General features: G+C 42.0%; 1 protein-coding gene across 1 annotated transcript in view; it reads left to right on the top strand.

Moving 5' to 3' along the window:
* nfia (nuclear factor I/A) overlaps positions 1-19,140 on the top strand; it is a 166,544-nt gene that overhangs the window by 51,298 nt on the left and 96,106 nt on the right. Inside the window, 1 exon segment of the mRNA XM_054626830.1 lies at positions 9,082-9,610. Coding sequence (XP_054482805.1) covers positions 9,082-9,610 — 529 coding nt within the window.

The raw sequence follows: 19,140 nt of genomic DNA, 5'->3' as shown, positions 1-19,140 counted from the left end.
ACACAGGCTGGAGTTACAGTAACACCCCCCCCCCACACACACACACACACACACACACACACACACACACACACACACACACCTTCCAGATCTAAGATAAGATCCGACAGATATGTATTCTCCGCTATGTTTAACACAGGTGAGTGTGATCTTCAAACTTTTTTTTTTAATTCTCTTAACGGTGTTTCCTTTGCAGCCGAGCCCGCCGCGAGCTCTCCTATAGCCGCTCTCACTGTACACCGAGGGCCGTGTGGACTCTATAGACGGTTCCATACGGTCCGCGGACCCGCTGCAACTCTCCTTTCCCCCCCGCTCGTCTTCCTCCGCGCGGCAGCACATGGCGGACGGCGCCCTCAAAAGTTCCTTTGGTTAAAAAACGAGTTAGCACCGAGAGATAAGATTTGGCTTTACTGGAACTTTTTTTTGTTGTTTTAGTTGTTTCTGTGGTTGTTTGAGACGCTGCTTGTGTCTGTTTTCTGTGCGGTCTAAGAAGACACTTTGTCCCCGGCTGACTTAAAAAGCCACCTCCCCCGTTCTTAGCTCCCGCATGCCCGGCACAGCCCTGACCGGAGCTCCGCCGTAGGGATGTCGGTAGTTAGTGCAGGACGTTTAGTCCCTTTTTTTTTTTTTTTTTTTTACCGTAAAGTTTGAATGCTATACATTTGCGCAAAAAAAAAAAAAAAAAAAAAAAACTCTGGACGGGTGAACTCGCTGGTTATTTCTGCTGTCTTCAGACTCAAAACTTTCCAACTGTGGCTCGACGAGCAGAGACACTTTTAGACGGGTTGACTTCGGTTCAGTTTTAGGGAAACATGATGGAAGATATTTGAATTACATTTTTTATAGCTCTGGTAGTTTATGTGACATGTTTCTGGTGAAAGAGTTTTCATATTTGTGCATTATGTGATGCAGGATCAGTTTCCCAAAAGGGAGCATAAAGGGGTTCTAATCAGCTGCAGGAGTTTCAGTCCCCCACTCCTTTTTTTCCTCTTTTCCACGGCTGCTTGCATTGAACCCTGAAGGTTTGATGCTATTCTGTTAAAAAAATCAAAGTGGATTTGATCATCGATCGCTTCCTTCCTCCTGCCATTCAGGCCTCATGTAGGAACCTGCAGGCCTGACTCAAATATGTGTCAATGCAGAAAAAAAAACTAAAACCCAAATGTTTGTGTCAGAGGTGACCTGAGGTGACACAGCAGCAGACCTGCAGCAAGCAGAAAATGTCTCCAACGAAAATGTTATCTCACACCTAAATACAGACGACCAAACTGGTGGATAAATGATTTGGGATTTATTTCCTGTCCCAAAATCCCTGAATTTAAATAAAACCTCTTTGCATATTTATCCGTTAGTAAATTTGACCTAATTTATCTCTTTAAAAAACATAATTTTCCTCTGCCGCATGTTGTGTTTTAGGTCAGAGGTTAAAAAAAAAGGGATTTAGGAGCTTTTTTTGGGTGTGACCTCATGGAGATTTTGGCTGCAGATTTGGCATCCTCTTGTAGGAATTATCGTCTTAATCTCCTGAATTAACCACAGCACATAGACGCAAATAGATTTCAGATTTAATTCGTTAAACACATTGAAACGCACTGATTTATATTTAAATTTTATTTATTTTTTTCAGCATCTGAGACACACATTTTACTTTAATTAATCCACCAATTATTTAAAAATGCATTTCAATGCCAGGATTGGTTTAAAAATTAAATTAGATGTCTTATTTTTATTATTTATTACCAAACCATTATTTCTTCTTTATGATCCAGAACGAAGATCATTCATTGATATTTCATTCTTAACTATTTATAAATGAGTGGATTTATGGATCCTGTAAATAAACAGAACAGTGAGGCACAGTGGAAGGATATGTGGAACATTTAGTTGGTGTTGGGTGTTTTTAACGTCTCCGTCTGTCATCTTTTTGATGACTCGTGACTCGTCTGATTTTTTGCTGCAGCTTTGTTCAATCCGAAATTCTCCACACAAAAAAAGAAATAGATTTGTCATCTTGATTTTCTGGTTGGAGCTTCAGTCTGTGTTGAGACGCGTTCGAAGACGATCTGAAACTGCAGGAAATGAACAGGAGCTTTAACGTTTAATCAGATTATCAGGCAGTAAAACCAATAATCAGCAGACAGAGTCGCTTTTATAAATCCTGCTCAGTGGAGGGTTTGAAAAAAACTGATGTTTTATATTTTACTGGTTTGGTCTTTTGGAAAATTTCTTACAGAGCAGATGTTTTTTCTTTTTGCTGATTGGTTGCATTATTTTATAGTTTCTTTTATTTTTTAAATGAATCTGTTATTTTTGATTATTTTCCAACATTGAACAGAAGCTTGTGTGGCGCTTTGTGTCCATCCTGATTGTATCCAACCAGCCTGGACCAAACACTGTAATTTAATTTCACATCAAAAAGCACATATTTATATGTATATTATATAATATATGTATATTTAAGTTAATATTGGTTGAAACTGCTGATTTATTTGAAAATCTATTTTAGGTAAAACTTGAACTCGTGTTTCCTGCTGAGCTGCCGGATTCAAAGAACACCAAATAAAATCAGACGCATTAAGTGCCAGCGATGTTGGCGTCTGAGTTTTGGCCCTCAGCCAACCAGCGGGGGGCGCCCTCAAACGAAAACCATTCTTAGTGTAAATTCACTTTTAAAGATGCTCTGTCTTATTCATCCTGGCCCGTTGTAGTTTTGTTGATTTTGTGCCATTACGACAAAATTTAGGATTATCGCAATGTGACGATCCAGAATTTGTGGCGCTGACGTAATTCAGATGTTTGATTTCTAGCTGACGTTGTTTACGTTTTCTCAAACTATCTCTTTAGTTGGCTTCGTTTTTTGTCATTGGAATTGTTTTTAAGTGTTGTGGTCACAGAGGCAGGAGTAGGAATACTACTTAATAAAATAAAGACAGATAAAGAAATAAAAATTAAGAAACGCATGCAGAAGAGGGAGGATGTAGGAAGGTTCCCCACTTTCATGCTGCATTTCCTGCAAACATGATCTTGACCTCTGTGTATGTCAGGAGTCAAAAAACGGATCTTCTATTCCTTCACCTCTTCACCATATTCTTTATGCTCTGATTGGCTCCACCGTTGGCTCTCAGGTATCACGGGACATGTCTCCTGTCTGCGTGTAGACACTCGTTTGTGCGGTCGAGGCTGCTGCCGGCAGTTAACGGCGAGGCCGCGAAGCCGCTGAGCCCGAGCGACACGCCGATAATTCCCCGTGTGTCGGTGTGGGTGTCAATAGACGGGGGAGGCAGGGAGGATTACCATTATTGCTCCCCCCCTTAAATGACTGTTATTCAGGGGGGTGGTTGTCACAGGCCTGTTGTTCGGAGCCCATTACATCTGTCACCAAGGTGCAGGGGGGGGAGGGCCTTTAAGCCTCAGCCACCGGCTCCCAGACTCTCCCCCTTGCAGGTTTACAAACGCAGATTTCCTCCGAGGGGAGAGAAAGAACGAGACCCCCAAAAGAGTTGAAGAAAGAACCCCCGGGGGAGACGCGTCACACGTCCGCTTCAAAACCCTCCTCGTCACGATTTTAACCAGGCGGCCTTTTTATTTACCGCTGAAATCATCTGTTTTTTATACCAGCTCAAATTAAACGTGTTTCTGCAGACAAATTTACTAAGGGAAAATAAATTCCAGAAACAAGAGAAAAGGGCGAGTGATTAAAACAAGGAGAGATTATCTCACACCAACTGGCAGAGTTTGTGCTTGTTCGGAAAACAGAAACACGTTGTTTATTTTTTGGGAGGCCAGATGTGAAAAGAAATGACTTGTTCTTAAAGAAATGCAGAGTTGAAGTGGAAACACAATGAAAAGCACTAGCTACAGAAGCTAAAAAATCTTTAAAGAAGACGAAAGAATGCCTGTGGGTTGAGAAAACTTTATGTTTCCAACAAATATAAATCAATATTTCTCTCCTTTAAAGGGTCATTTCCTTGATATTTACTGCAGAGATCTGCTTTGTTCTGTCTTCAATTGAGCACCAATTTCTGATTATTCGACCAGAAAGGTTGAATATTTTCTCATCATAAGAGTCAAAAGCAGGTTATTTCAGCTCAAATAAGATATATTTGATGATATTGTTTGCAGTTCACAAATTCTCCAAATTTCCTAGTCCTTAAATGTTTTATTGTCCTAAAATAAGCACCAGAAACAGCCCTTAGATTGAGTTAATCTCACATTTCCGATACAAATCGATACTCAGTAACTGACCGAATATGGCCAGTAATTTTCTTTTGTTTTTAGGTCGGAAATTAGAAAAGGTGCAAAAAATCTCTTGCAAAAAAAGTCTAATAGGTGCTATAATGCTTATATTTTTCATTAAACATGCCCAAAAAAACAGCCACTTGCTCGCCACCATGGCATGTTTCCATATGAATCAGCTTTTATCAGTTGTCTTCTTGACACAGATGCAGAAACAGGATTATTCTGTTTTGAGACACATTTCAGTAAAAGATTCCTGAGCGGAGGGGAGGCCGACAACAAGAGGGATTATCTCACCCCGCCGGCAGAAAAGCACGTTTTTTAAGGCTGAATATGAGACCAAGTGACTCGTTAAGTGGGATTTGGATTGGAGAGTGCGAAGCGGCCGAGGCTCCGGTGTGTGAGCGGCTCAGGAAGCTGAAACGCTGCACTGGGCTGCGAGGAATGTTGGTATGTGGCTGCAGCGAACATCCAGAGCCGCCGAGCTGCAGATCCACTGTGGAATGTGCGTGTGAGTGTGTGTGTGTGTGTGTGTGTGGAGGCCGAACACATCATCCGTCCGGCAGCCGCTCGTCGTCCTAATAACCGCCCGAGGAAGCACACAAACAGAAACACGTCTCAGATATACAAATAACAAAACAGGCGGCGTTCCCAACCGCGTCCTGGAGTGAGAATTTCAGAGCTCAGAAAGCGGCTTGCAGGTTTTGGCTGTGGAGCGGCTGGAGGCGCTTTTTGGAGACAAAACCCGTTCGCCTGGATCGTCTCCAAGAAGTAACAATGTGCTGTATTCAGACCCCCTGACAAGGGAGGGTGAACAATGTTATATATTTATATATATATATATATATATAAAAAAAAAAAAAAGAACCAATACAGCTGGCGCTCTAATGCACAGCCTGTAGATACAGTTTCCTCTTTGGTGGGAGCTCCGAGCTGGAGGTTTTAATCTGACGGAGGAAGATTTGACATGGAGATTTTCTCACAGCACAGCTGAAAAAGAAACTCCCCTGAAGTTGAATTTCTGAGGTTGTTTTTAAAAAGATAAAAGATCATGGAATTGTCTGAGAGTTCTCAACAAATCTTACGATCGGACTCGAACCAACAGTTGATGTATCACAGCCTGATGTAGCATCTGCCTTTGTGCCATTGACCTCCATTAAAAAAAACACCAGTGAGCCATCACCATGAACACACAAACTGTAGTTTATTTTGACTCAATCCCACGCACGCCATCCTGCTGCCGCGAACAAAATGTGGATTAATCTGCCGCTGTAAATAGTCCACAACAAATGCACTATTCTCTCCTGTTTGTTTGATAAAAAACGACAGTGACCAGACAGGAAGTGACAGTGAACTGAGAGACAGACGTTTTTTGGTTTGAGTCTGCAACACCTCCCTTATTTGTTAACTCGGAAGTTATCAGCACATTTAACTCGCCAGTCGATAAATTGCAAACACCATCTTCTTATCAAGTCAAGTGTACTGAGTTCTTAATGTCTTTGTGTTCTTTCATTAAGGGACAAGAAAAACAATGACACTTGTCTTCATAAAGGTCAAGAAACACATTGATTTATGTTTAAATGACGTCTCCAAATTTTTTTTTGAAAAAAGAGAATCAGCCAATTACAATACTATTAATGATATTACTATAATCAGGATTATTTCAAGTTGTTACCAAAGAAAAGCAACTCATCATTAACTTTCATTGTTCTTGATTCTTCAGCAGCGACCAGCAGGCATCCATTCTTTTTTTTTAAGGTAGTTGTTGCAATTTTTCTCCTAAAACCCAACTTAAATTCTTCTCCATACTTGTGCAGCAATTTGTTTCAAGAGATTTATTGTCTTTAATTTTCACCTTTAAAGGACTCATAAGTGACTTTATAAGCAGACTGTTTGTGTGTGTGCGTGTGCGTGTGCGTGTGTGTGTGTGTGTGTGTGTGTGTGTGTGTGTGTGTGTGTGTGTGTGCGTGCAGCCCATAATGTAGTATCCACATGCCACCCCAGTCGGAGGCATTTGCACGTATCAAGATGTGTGTGAGCGTCTTTGATCTGTGAATAGTCAAGTGTTTTTTTTTTTTTCAATACGTGGCTCAGGAGGAGGGGAGGGCCTCCAGCCTCCCTGCCTCCTCCCCCGTCGTCTCCCCCTTCCACCCCGTCCTCCTCAGTAACCCTCTGAGGGGTTTTATCCAAATAAGAAATGTTCCATTAAGATGTTTTCTGTCCGTCTGTGTTCAGCTTTTCCTCTTCTTCAGAGTCATCTTTGTTGCCGTAGACGACCATTAAAAAACCCTGAATACAAAACTAAATAATATTTACACGGCCACTACAAACCTCACGTTTTAATCTTACCTGCAGAGCCAACGAATTACAGAAATAATCATCTACATTTGGCAGCCGTTGGTTTCCATTTATTTCCACTCATTTTAATATGCTTTAAAAATCTGTTTCAGAGACTTGAAACTTGCTCGATGTTTTTAATATTGGCTTTTGTTATTGAATATGAATTCTGCTCAAGCTAATTTTTTATTGAAGGGAAATGAATGGGGACCAATGTTCACATGGTCTGCAGTAAAAGAGCCATGGTCTGCCAAAACTCTAGTATTAAATTGTGATTGAACAATAAAGTCTAATTTGTCTTCAAACAAGTCAAACAAAGATTTTTGAAGGATGTGGCCGAGTTTTTAACTTCAATAGTTTTCTGACTGTTAAAAGTCATAACACCATAATACATAAGCTTGTTGATTAATTATTTTATCGTGTAGTTCCTCCCTGAAATTGTAGTCTCACCTACTTAAAACTGTATTTCATTGAGACAAAGTTGTATGGCTGCTTGTGTTTTTTACGACCCTTTACATTTGACAAAAATGAAACGGGGTTTTGTTGGAAAACGTAAAAAAATTGGAATTGGAAAAAGTATCATATTGGTATCAGGTAACTTGTCTTTACTAGTAGAACCCAGCTCGACAGATAATGTGGCTCGTTCCCCCACTTCACCACATCTCTAGCTTTTCCTAATATTAGCGCCGTAAAGTGTTTCATGAACAAAAAACACGCCGTCGGAATGTTACCATGTTTTAGTAAAAACCTGATTTCAGACTCGATTTGAGACTCATTTCAAACGGTTTCAGTTGTGGCAGACTATTACGTTAAATATTTGAGCTTTTCACGGCACAGCTGCTCACCTCGCTGGCCTCCGAGTTTACGGAGTCGTTGTGGCTTTTTTTATCGTCTCGACAAGCTGTAATAACATATTAACAGGAAGCTCTTCTCCTCTCTTACGTCCCTGACTCTAACTCCTCCTCCTTTAGCCTTTTTTTAAGATGTGGATGTGTTTGTTTCGGCTCCTCCCGTCTATGCTTCATTCAGCCTCCCGTCTGCTTGTTTTGACACTTTTCTCCTTCAGCCCTAATGTGTTCATTTCCCTGGCTCAGGATGAGCCTGGTTTTGGTGGGTTTGGGAGGAGGAGGAGTGGGGAGAGCAGGTGTAATAAACCCCAAATTGGGTTTAATCCACGACATGCCGTCTAACCACATTCCCACCTGGTAATAACTGCACAGCCCTCGTCAGCCCAAAAGCCACATAATGCACCTTTAATACAGCTATAATCCTCCACACGGTGCGACCCCGACCTCCTGTGTTTGCTTTTTGCGGCGGCTGGCCTGTTGCTCGGCTGTTTGGTTTGTGTGATTCTGGTCGGTTGCTGGGTTTTTTTCGGGGGCTGGCAGACCCCCACACAGAACCCCAAACAGAACCCCACACAGCACCCCACACAGACCCCCACACAGACCCCCAAAGGCCCACATTCCTGCCCTGGAGCCAAGAAAGAGTCTGAGCTGACATTGAAGAGTCTCCGAGAGTCTCTCTGCTGCAGCCTGGAAAAGAACTCCAGAAAATACTTTTTATCTCCTTCTTTTTTTTTTCCTGCCTTCTTTTGTTTTTGTATCTGCTGCTTTCTTTTCTTCATTGCTTCTTCTTTCCTTCCTTCCTTCCTTCCTTCCTTTGGTTTCCTCTTCTCTCTTATTCCCTCTGTGCTTTCTACACTTCCCTCCTTCCTTTCTGCATCCCATGTTTTCTTCAACATTCCGTCTTTCACACTTTCATAGCTCCCCTTTTCGTCCTTCCTTTTAAACTCTCTACTTTCTTTCCTATTTCCATCTTTCCTCGCTTCCTTTTTTTTTAACTTTATTTTCCCTCTTGCCTTCTTCTCTGCTTCCTGTTCTTCTCCCGCTGATCTGAGAGCAGTGAAAGTTCTAAAATAGGATAATTTAAGGGAGGTCTGTGGGCGTTCCTCTGCAGTGCAGAAATGTGTTCTATTCTCCGATAATGATACTAACCCTCATGTCAGGAAAAAAGTCTTGATCTAGCTACACTGGTGGAAGTTTCTTAAAACCTGCATTCTCTCTACTGACCAGCAGGGGGCGACTCCTTTGGTTGTATAGAAGTCTAAGAGAAAATGACCGAACTTCTCTCTTGATTTATTCCCTCAGTAAACATTGTAAACATAAGGTTATAGTCTCAATCTCTAGTTTCAAGCTTTATGCCCATACCAGAGTCGTATACTGCGTTTCTAAGTCACCCCTCCGCATTCCAAATATGGTAACAACATTGCGACTGCGAAAACGCTAAACTTAAGGCTTCAAAACAGCAGTCCACAAACCAATTATTGACCTCACGATGACTATACCCACTTCCAAAATACAGTCTGTGGTTTGAGCAAGAGATTGAGCAAGATGATACACAATATAAATATATATGTTACTGTAGAAGTTGAATAGGATTATTTTTCTAAACGAAAAACTACTTAAAAGAGTAAGTCTCACCACAACTCTCCTCTCTGTCCCTCAGGATGAATTCCATCCTTTCATCGAAGCCCTGCTACCCCACGTCCGGGCCTTCGCCTACACATGGTTCAACCTGCAGGCCCGCAAGAGGAAGTACTTCAAGAAGCACGAGAAGCGCATGTCCAAGGAGGAGGAGCGCGCCGTGAAGGACGAGCTCCTCGGCGAGAAGCCCGAGGTCAAGCAGAAGTGGGCGTCGCGCCTCCTGGCCAAGCTGCGCAAGGACATCCGGCCCGAGTTCCGGGAGGACTTTGTGCTGACGGTGACGGGGAAGAAGCCGCCGTGCTGCGTGCTGTCCAACCCCGACCAGAAGGGCAAGATGAGGCGGATCGACTGCCTGCGCCAGGCGGACAAAGTGTGGAGGCTGGACCTGGTCATGGTGATTTTATTCAAAGGGATTCCCCTCGAAAGTACTGACGGGGAGAGGCTGGTTAAGTCTCCGCAGTGCTCAAACCCCACCCTGTGCGTGCAGCCGCATCACATTGGAGTTTCCGTCAAGGAGCTGGATCTCTACCTGGCCTACTTCGTGCACTCAGGTAAGCCCTCTTCTTCTTCTTCTTCTTCTTCTTCTTCTTTGTGTGTGTGTTATGTGATGTGATGGAGAGCTGCTGAAGCTGCAGCTCTTTGTGTGATCTTTGTGTGGTCTTTGTGACGCTGTGAATGTGACGAACAGCCACGGCAAACGCAACCAACGTGTGCGGTGAACACCACAACGAGGACACGATTGTTGTTGCAATCTGTGATGTGTGGCTGAAAAGTGTCCCACTATTTCAGGCGGTTTGGTCTCTGGCTTCCTGTCAGTTCTCAGTTCATCTTTGGTACTATTATTTGTCGTGGGTATGTTTTTTGTGCTTTTTCTTACCTATAGATATTGTAAAAATGTTGAAAAACAAAACAAATGGCAGTGATTCGACTGGACTATGGATCTTCTCGACTGGTCTCGAGAATCAGAGGCCAAAATCAAGCATTTAGTTGTGATTTTCGTTAACGGACCATCCAGACTGTTGGAAAGATCCCCAACTGAAAGTAGTAGTACATGTTAGCGTTACTTTACCTTTAATAAATGCCACGTTGTCCTGTTTTTGTAATCAGTTTTGTCTAATTTCCAGTTTAACTGTGGGATGTAATCCATCCACAAATCTGCCCCTTCATCTACTTCCATCGACGTGTTACGTTAGCTAAGGTTCTAAGTAGATCTGTTTAACGTTGTGCGACAGGAGAGACTGGAAACGTATAGAGATAGAAGGGTATGACATGTAACAAAGGTCACAAGGCTGGAATTGAACCACAGACGTGGTGATATGGCTATCCAGGCGTGATTTGTCTTGAATTTCAAAAATCCTTCTTGATGTTTGGAATCTGAACATGGCAAACAATCTCACCTCAAGGTCCATTTAGTAGCTGTTTTTGGACCTTTCAGTTGTATCACATGGTCATCAGCAGGAGCAAAAGATGAAAGACTGGACTTTGAAGCAAAGGTGGACGAGAAGTATTTTATAGTGCTCTGAAAAATGATTAGACCCCCTTCTGCTGAGGAAGATTATGTGATTGACTGAAAGCTCCAGAAATGTTTCTAAACGCTTGTTTCAGACAGTTTCTTGAAAACATGGCATGAAAAGTTTTTGCCAAAAAATATTTAAATTCTCCAAACCATCAGACACTCATCAGTGGGTCGATGACACTTGTTTTCTGGTAGTTTGAGAAAGAAAAATCCAGCTCCCTCCCCCGATAAGCTGCTCCTCCGTCTGCGAGACGAGCTTGTTATCAGCTGCAGACAGGCATAATTTCATCAGCGGTCAGTAAAGCAGAAGTCTGAGGAAAAAAGAAAAGGTCTGTGCCAGAACCCCGTCACCCCGCAAGCCCCCTGAGAGCGGAGCAGGTCCCTGTGATTTCTGGGTGAAGCTGGCACACCTTTCAGGTTTAAAAAAATAAAAACATAATTATCTCCAGAGTGATTGCTCAGCACGTTTTCCCCGATTTCCCACTGATTCCACGGGAAAATAATCTGGCTGGTTGGAATATTTGTGCGAGCAGCAGTGAGCGTGCAGAGGAGGCGTTTGGCAGACGGTATAAGTGCTTGGCACGGAGCTCCTTCTAAGTTTGTTTTTGGGCTTCTGAGTTTTCCTGAAAAAAGGAGGACAGCGTCTGTGTAAAATAAGATCCACTCTCAGATTCCCTAACCGGAAAAATTGATACTCCAATATGTCCTTCTTCATTTTTTTAAGTTTTATTTTCTGAAAAATAAATCAGTTTCAAGTTTTTCTATATTCAGTTTCGTTTTTATTGAGATTCAAAGTTAATTCTTGACGTTAGAATCAAATCAAGGTCCATTTAGCAGCTGTTCTGGACCTTTCATTCAAATCCCATGGTCATCAGCAGGAGCGTAAATTGAGTGACTGGACTTTAAAGCAAAAGTGGAAAGGTTTTTTCAATTTTAAGTGCATGACATATGATTAAACTCAAGCTACTGAGGAAGAACATGTGATATGATTGAAAGCTCCAGAACTTCCTCAAAAATTCCACAGTGTTCCTTTCTTGTTTGTCAATTTCTTCAATTACTGGAAATAAGTTGATTTTCTTTCTGTTGAGGAAATATGTTTTGGTGGGGTTCAAATGCAGACAGAATTGGAAAAAGCTAATCTGAAAGATTAGTTTTTTAAGAGGACATTCATGGGAACATCTTTAATGGCAGTAAAGTTTCATCCGGGACCCGTCGACAGACATGAACACTCTGCACATTCTGGAAAGATCTCTGTCCCTGAACCGTAATTCCAATAATTTCCCTCTCACAGACTTGAGCCTCCCTTGAGCCCAAAGACTGCTCCCATTCTCTCCCCCCTCTCTCCTTCCAGATAGCCCCCCCATGTGTGTGTTTTCACTGTGCGATCGCAGCGATCAGCTGTGTGCAGGTTCACACTGAGCTCCCTTCAGTCCAAGAGGGGAAAAAAAGAAAGAATAAGTCGCTGCTGCAGTCGCCGTGTTTGCGGTTTTATTTTGAGGCTGGACTCTCAGTCGGGAAAGCTCTGGCTCTTGGCACAGAGTGAGAAACCCTCAGTGAGGTTTGTGTTTGAATAAACTGGGGTTTGGCTGCTTGTCACAGATCATATGTGGTGGCAAGTCTTGAGAATATGCTAGTTTTGGTTTTGTCTCTCGCTAATTTTAGGTTTTATATTGGATTCCAGAATGCTAAAGCCTTTTAAGTGTTCGGGACTTAGTTTCTTGAGAGGTAGACGAACTAGGCCCCCTCCCCCTCCTCTCTTCCTCCCCCCCTGGTCTGTGCGAAGGAGGATCGAGTTTCCTCTTGCCTCTTATTTAAGGCAGCGGAGCTCTTCTGGAGCGGCAGCGTCGATTAAAAGCCACGTGAAAGCTCGGACTGACCTCAGGGGCCGGCAGGACCGGGGGCGTGGCCTGTCAGGACGTCAAAGAGGCGGTAATTAAATTCATCCCGGGGTGAAGGGGGGGCAGCAGAGGACCAACGGTGTTGCCAGCGGAAACCGCAGCGCACTACCAACCATTTATTATTTAATCCTCTGAGTGATCAGCAGCGAGACTTTAAAAACCTCAAAGACGTGAAGGCTGAAGGTTGGTTTGTGTTCGCCCTCATTTCTGCAGTTTGTCAGTGTTTCTGTTTTTCTTGAAGGGATTCTGTTTGCTGAAGTCCTGTCTTAGGACAATTTTGACTTGCTCGCCTATCACACTTTTTAGTCTACAGTTACTTTTTTTTCTTGTCGTAATTGTAAAGGAGTTGTTTTTCCTTTTTAGCATTCCAGCTGCTCTCGAGCCCGTCTGGTATCGGATACCTTGACAATTTAGTATATTTATATCGATGTAATTTTCTGTTACATTTTGTTGTACAAAGTTAAGAAAGCAGTTCTTAAGTCAAGTCTGACGCACAAAAAAATGATCCCAGTCTCCTCCACACAGGGAGGCATACAGCTTATTAATTAAACACTGGTATGGATTGATATTCTGTATTCGCTGATACCCAAAGACCAGGTATTGGTATTTGTTCGGAACTGAAAAAATGTGATTGGTGCATCCCTATTTTGAATTTAACATGTAACATTTTTTTAAAGAACATATCATAAACATATCATGAACATAAAAATGTTTGTATATATCGTAAGTATCTATAAAACATTAACATGTATATATATATATTTTTTATCAACATATAAAGCTTGAATAAAGTTTTTACGATAGTGGTTAGAGTCTAACCACTATCGTAAAAACTTTATTTTAGACTCTCACAGCTCCCATTAAAGGTTCGGCAAAAGATAGCGGCCCTAATTAAATGTCGCACTGACAGAATGTGTTGACTTTTTTAACCATATTTAACCCAAAACCAAAATTTCTCCTGATCCTTAACCAGGTGTTTTAAGTGTCTAAATCTAGGCAAGAGGTGAACCCTGGTCTCTGGGGTCCAAGTCCTCCGCCGGATTTGGTCATTTGGAGGCAAAAAGTAATTTGGTTGAAAAGTGATCTTGCACATCCTACTGGAAGTTCAGCAAACAGCTGAACAGGAAGTAGCTGGGTGTCTAACAGGTGGAGCTTTTCAAATGAACACACTTATCGACTGCAGTCAACCATGAACACACACACACACACACACACACACACACACACACACACACACACACACACACACACAGGAGCAGGCCTCCATTCATACGTCTGAGCAGTTGCTGTGTCTATGTGTTCTCAGGAACAAGTTGGGGGGTCAAAGGTTACCCCCCCTTGCTCTCCTTCCCCTCCCCTCACTGATTTACAAGCTCAACCACGGCAGCAGCAGCGGCGGGTGTCATCACCGCAGGAACGCTCGACACGTGCCAAAAGGTCAGAGGTCAGAGGGTGGAAGTCGTGGCCCCCGTTTAACCTCTAGGATACCCCCCCCCTCATTAACAACACACACACGGGGTTGGGGGGTGGGGGGCGTGGTCAGGGCTTGCTGGTTGGTGGCGTGCGGCCCCGCTTTGGAACAAAAGGTGGGGAAAAGGTCGACGACAGCACTTGGTCCCCTCTGTGCCTTGTGATTAAGAACCATCACAGCCTGAAATAAAAATGTTAACGTTTATTACGGACGAGATAATATTTATGTGAGCAGTAAAGTCAATTAAAAGTAATTAGAGAAATGGAATCATAAAAGTTTGATGGAATGAGTTTTACATTAAAGTCAGTGGCTCCGAGGCGGATCACTTCCCAGAGGTGGTTTCAGTCCGCTGACGTCTTCCTTCAGACGCAGAATTCTTTTTTTTTTACATTAAAGCTGTTTGGTTCTCGACGAGATGAGAGAGATGACTTAACATTTAGCTTGAGAGGAGGGTGACTTTTGGGGAGAGGGAGTGTAGCCAACAATCTTCTCTCTTTCTTTCTTCCTACAGCTGCTTTGTGTTTAAGTGTGTTTAAGTGGACACATTCAGGTCCTTTACTTATGCCATAGTATTAATCTGATGCTATTCTATATATCTCTATATGTGTTCTATTTATCCGTGAGCCTCACTGTTGCACTAGGTGACATGTTCCTTTATCACCATGAACACATAGTGTAGTGTAATTCGACTCAATCAACGAAATTAGGTTTTTTTATATATTAAACTGCATATTTGTGTTTTTTAAGATTTACATCCTAGGTAGGACAGTAAGAATGGCGACCGTTGTAGCGGGCTAACTAGGGTTTAGACTAAACACATTAACTGCAAGTTGTGGACTCACCGAGGTGATGTTTGGCTGTAACGAGCAGTGGAGTAGTAACGTTACAAAGCGTAGAGAGATAAAGTAATAAGTAAAATTGAACAACTTCATTCTTCATCCACACACTTTTCACAGCGTAAGGAAGCACATTGCTATCAACAGATGAGCAACAACTTTGTTAGGCACATGTTCTGTAACCAGTGTAGTAAATAAAGCATGGGGGAATCTAGCAAGCTAGCTAGCTAACTAGCAGACAGCTGTCTAGTGAGTTTGCTAATTCGGCCTGCTTAAATGCTACACTGGTTACAGAAAATGAGCCAAACAGACAGCTGGTGGCTAACGCCTCGCCACCAGCCGCTCTAGCGAAGGACGAGCTAACTAGCTAACTAGCTAGCTAACCAGCCAAATGTCTCCGGGGTTGCGTTGGCTCTCTTCCAAGCAAGCTGGGACAACACTTTATGGCCACTATACACTTTATTTTAAAAGATGGCTTTATGGTCATATCTAAAGTACTAAATAAAATACTTAGCCGCCAGTCAAATGTAGTTGAGTTAAAAATACAATAACGTTTTTTCCTCGAGTAGAGGTATAAAGTAAGATGAGATAAAATAAGATTGAACTTTATTAATCCCGAAGGAAATTCTTTTGACAGAGTTTCATTAAAGATTTCAACAGAAGAATAGCTAAAATAGAGAAGAATAACTAAAATAGAAAAAAATGAAAGTGTATAAGAAGTTATACTAAGACCACTGACTAATGGAAACTAAAATAGAAAAGTATTGAGCATGATATTGAGAAGTAGAGCAAAATGGAAAAAGTCTATAGAAGTACTTTCAAACTTAAAGTTTTAAGGTTGGGTTACGTTCCAAAACTGTCACTTCATGTGTTTTTCTTCCTGTCTATTTTAAAACAAAAAAACTGCCTTCATATATAAGGTTTCAATAACTTAACTTAACTCATTGTTTATGGTGTTCATCTTCTCGTGGTTACTAGATGTAGGATGTAGAAGTGTTTCTGTGACTTCATCTCGCCTCACGTGTTCTTTAAGAAAGCTTCTCCAGCAGCACAATCAGAGGATATCATGTGTCTGGTGAGATAACCAGGGTTCCAACCTACACAATGTGTAGGTTTCCAATTCACCTTATACGACCTGCAGGGTTGATACCACACAAACAGCGAGCGTTCAACACTGTGTGTGTGTGTGTGTGTGTGTGTGTGTGTGTGTGTGTGTGTGTGTGTGTGTGTGTGTGTGTGTGTGTGTGTGTGTGTGTGTGTGTGTGTGTGTGTGTGTGTGTGTGAGACGTCTGACCCACTTCCCTCCGTCCTCCTGAGCTCTTAAAGAGATTTGGAGCTTCGTCTCTGAACTCGTTACTTCAGCTCCGACCAGCCTACCCCTTAACTAAACACGCCACTCCATCTTGATTTAACGTTCTGCAAACACTGGTCAACACACACTCTACACAAAACACACAAGTGTCTGTTTTAACCTCTGCTCCCGCATCATTTACGTTTCCGTCAATTCAAAACACCTTTATTTCAAATGTTGTGAATACTTGCTCACAACAAGGTCTGTGGATTGATCTTGAGTCACTGGGTCATGATTTCTGTAGTTTTTCAAATGTTTTTTATTTTTATTTTGGGGATGAACTGTCCCTTTAAGTACTATAAGTAGAAGAATCTGTTTAATTTTAGTGTTGTATGAAGAAATGAAGCAGGACAGACTGTTTTTACTTCTCTGTTGTTTCCCAAAGCTGGAGGCGTGCTGCGTTCAGGAGCTCGCTAGATAAAAATACATCCGGATTCAAGAGTTATAACTCAAAAGATTTATTATAAAGTGGAAACTGTCCAGCGGAAGGCTGTAAAAGAAAGGAAGGTTGGAACAGAAGCAATCAAAAAAGACAGGGACGAAAATGACTAAACATGAAAATGACTAAACATGAAAATGGCGGTTTTTAATTTGTAGCTCCATAAATCAGTAAAACATTATGAAGCAAAACCTCTTCAAAACTGTCAGTGCAGCTGTTTTTGGTGGCTTTAAATGTTTTAGTTGTTGTGCTGCTGATATCCAGATGAAACGGTAACAGAAAACACAAACTGTCCCTTTTAAATGTGACATTTAAGGAACACATCAGGACTCAACAGGTCTGAGGAAGAATCCTGTTGCTGCCAGAGAAAAGTCAAGGATAGCAACTTGTGTGTGTGGTCCTCCTACTGTCGCTTTATGTTTCCTCATCTTCTTCTTCTTCTTCTTCTTCTTCTTCTTCTTCTTCTTCTTCTTCTCTTCTGCCACCGCTGCATCTGTCGTCATGTGGAGCCATTTAAGGCGAAGCGTAAAAAAACCACATACTTTTGTTGTGGTTCCTGTACTTGTGTTGTGGTACAGACTGTGACCACGAGAACACCCCCGACCCACCACACACACACACACACACACACACACACACACACACATCGTACCATTCATGGACAATGAGCTTTGGGGCTCATTCATAAAGAGGAACACATGGTCGGCGCTGTGTCAGCAGTTTGACCACAGACGGAACGCAGAATAAGAAACAAAACTGTTTTTCTGCAGTGAGGGAAACAAACCAAACTAATTAAGTTAGGAAAAGCAACGACAAAGTGCTGGTTTTGTCTCAAAAAGCTCAGTTGAACTATAAAATCGTTTAAGTTAAAGAAAACAAATTATGGAATGGTACAAATAATAAAGAACAAACCGATATTGGCATCTTAAATGGCTTAACATGTAAAAAAAAAGCTTCCTGTTAGCTTCAACCCAAGGCTTGATGGGAACTGTAGTGTCAAAACTCAGGACATGGGACAAGGGAGAGAAAACAACAAAAATGGAAGAAAAGCCATTCAATTACATTTCCTAACAGATATCAGTCCCACGACATTTCTCCCCAATCCGTTCATATTCAAATATAATAATAGTTTAATATAATATAGATTGTGTTTTGACGTGCAGATAAAAAAAATATGATAACACTTTAATGTAGAGTTTGAGCAGAAGAAATAAACAGTTTTTGGGTGAAATGAAAAAGCATTCAGAGCGTTAGGGTTGGTGGTGTCGGTGTCCCCCTCCTCCCTCCCTCCTCCCCCTCAGCGAGGCAGATATCAGCTGATCCCTCGGCGTGCGGCGCGCTGAAGTCAGGTAATCCGGTTTAGAGTGTATTGTCAACGAAGAGCTCACGGCGGATTTCCCCACTGCAAATATTCCAGCTCTGAACATATTGCTGCTCTCGCAGTGAAGAGGCTGCCAGAGCTGACTGATCCCGAACACAACGCAAACAAACAAACAAAAGGGACACACACACACACACACACACACATTCTGGGCCTCTGTGTTGATTTATGGCGTCTGAACTTGAACTTGGACATTCATAGTAATACATTTAATTCTCCTCAACTATAGAGGTCTGCCCGGGTCAGCATTATTACATCAAAGAAAAACCTGCCAGGACCCATCCTGTATGAATACATTTTCAAAATAAGAGACTGGAGGACAGTTGGATCAGTAACACAACAGCAGCATGATTCTCTACAAATGAACCAGCAGCCACAGTGGAAAAGAACAGCAGTACGTGTCATTTTTTTCTCTTGTGATGATGATGATGATGATGATGAGGCATGATCACTTAAAAAACAAACCTGCTGCATTCCATCAGGACCCTACCAGACCTGATCAGACCTGAAGGTCAGATCTCAGTAGTGGATTGGTAAAGACCATTAATTCTGCATCATTGCCCATTAATGGGAGGTAAAAATAAATGAGTCGAGGGAAAGAGGAGAGGGAGGAAGAGGAGTGGCTAGCAAACTATGAGCTTTTTTTTTTTTTTTTTACCTCTCAGTCCGTCTTCTTCTTGCTCTCCTCTCTCCACATTGTTTCCACATTTCTTATTTTTCTTCTTCCAACCTGTATTTTCTGATTTCATTTCTTCTTCTCTCTTCTTCCTGCTGGAGTGTAGTATTCTGGCTCTGTGAAGCAAAGGTCCGACCCAACACAACACCCTGATGACAATGGGGGGATCCTTAGCCACACAGACCCTCACCTTCTGAGACAAAACAGAAAACACGATCAAGCTGTGATTTTTTTCAATTCTGTGTCGCCTGAAAGCAGAAAAACAGATGTGATTACTTTATGTTATTAAATGTAACAATTGAGTTACAATTGAGTCAACTTAAGTTTAAGCAGTTAAAATGAAGTTGTAATATTTAACAGGGCAGTCATTACCCTAGTTTTGTGCATCAATAAAGATGTGTACTGTTCGTGGTTAGTTCTCATACACCCTGAGGATGTTATAGTGATGTCATCAGGGTTGTCGATGGGCTTGGACACTACCAACAGAAAGTGTGTAGCTGTGTCCCAATCCAG

This window comes from Anoplopoma fimbria, chromosome 3 (genome assembly GCF_027596085.1).
Source record: "Anoplopoma fimbria isolate UVic2021 breed Golden Eagle Sablefish chromosome 3, Afim_UVic_2022, whole genome shotgun sequence".
NCBI lineage: Eukaryota > Metazoa > Chordata > Actinopteri > Perciformes > Anoplopomatidae > Anoplopoma > Anoplopoma fimbria.
Note: the sequence above shows the minus strand (reverse complement) of the source record. Positions and strands in the feature narration are given on the sequence as shown.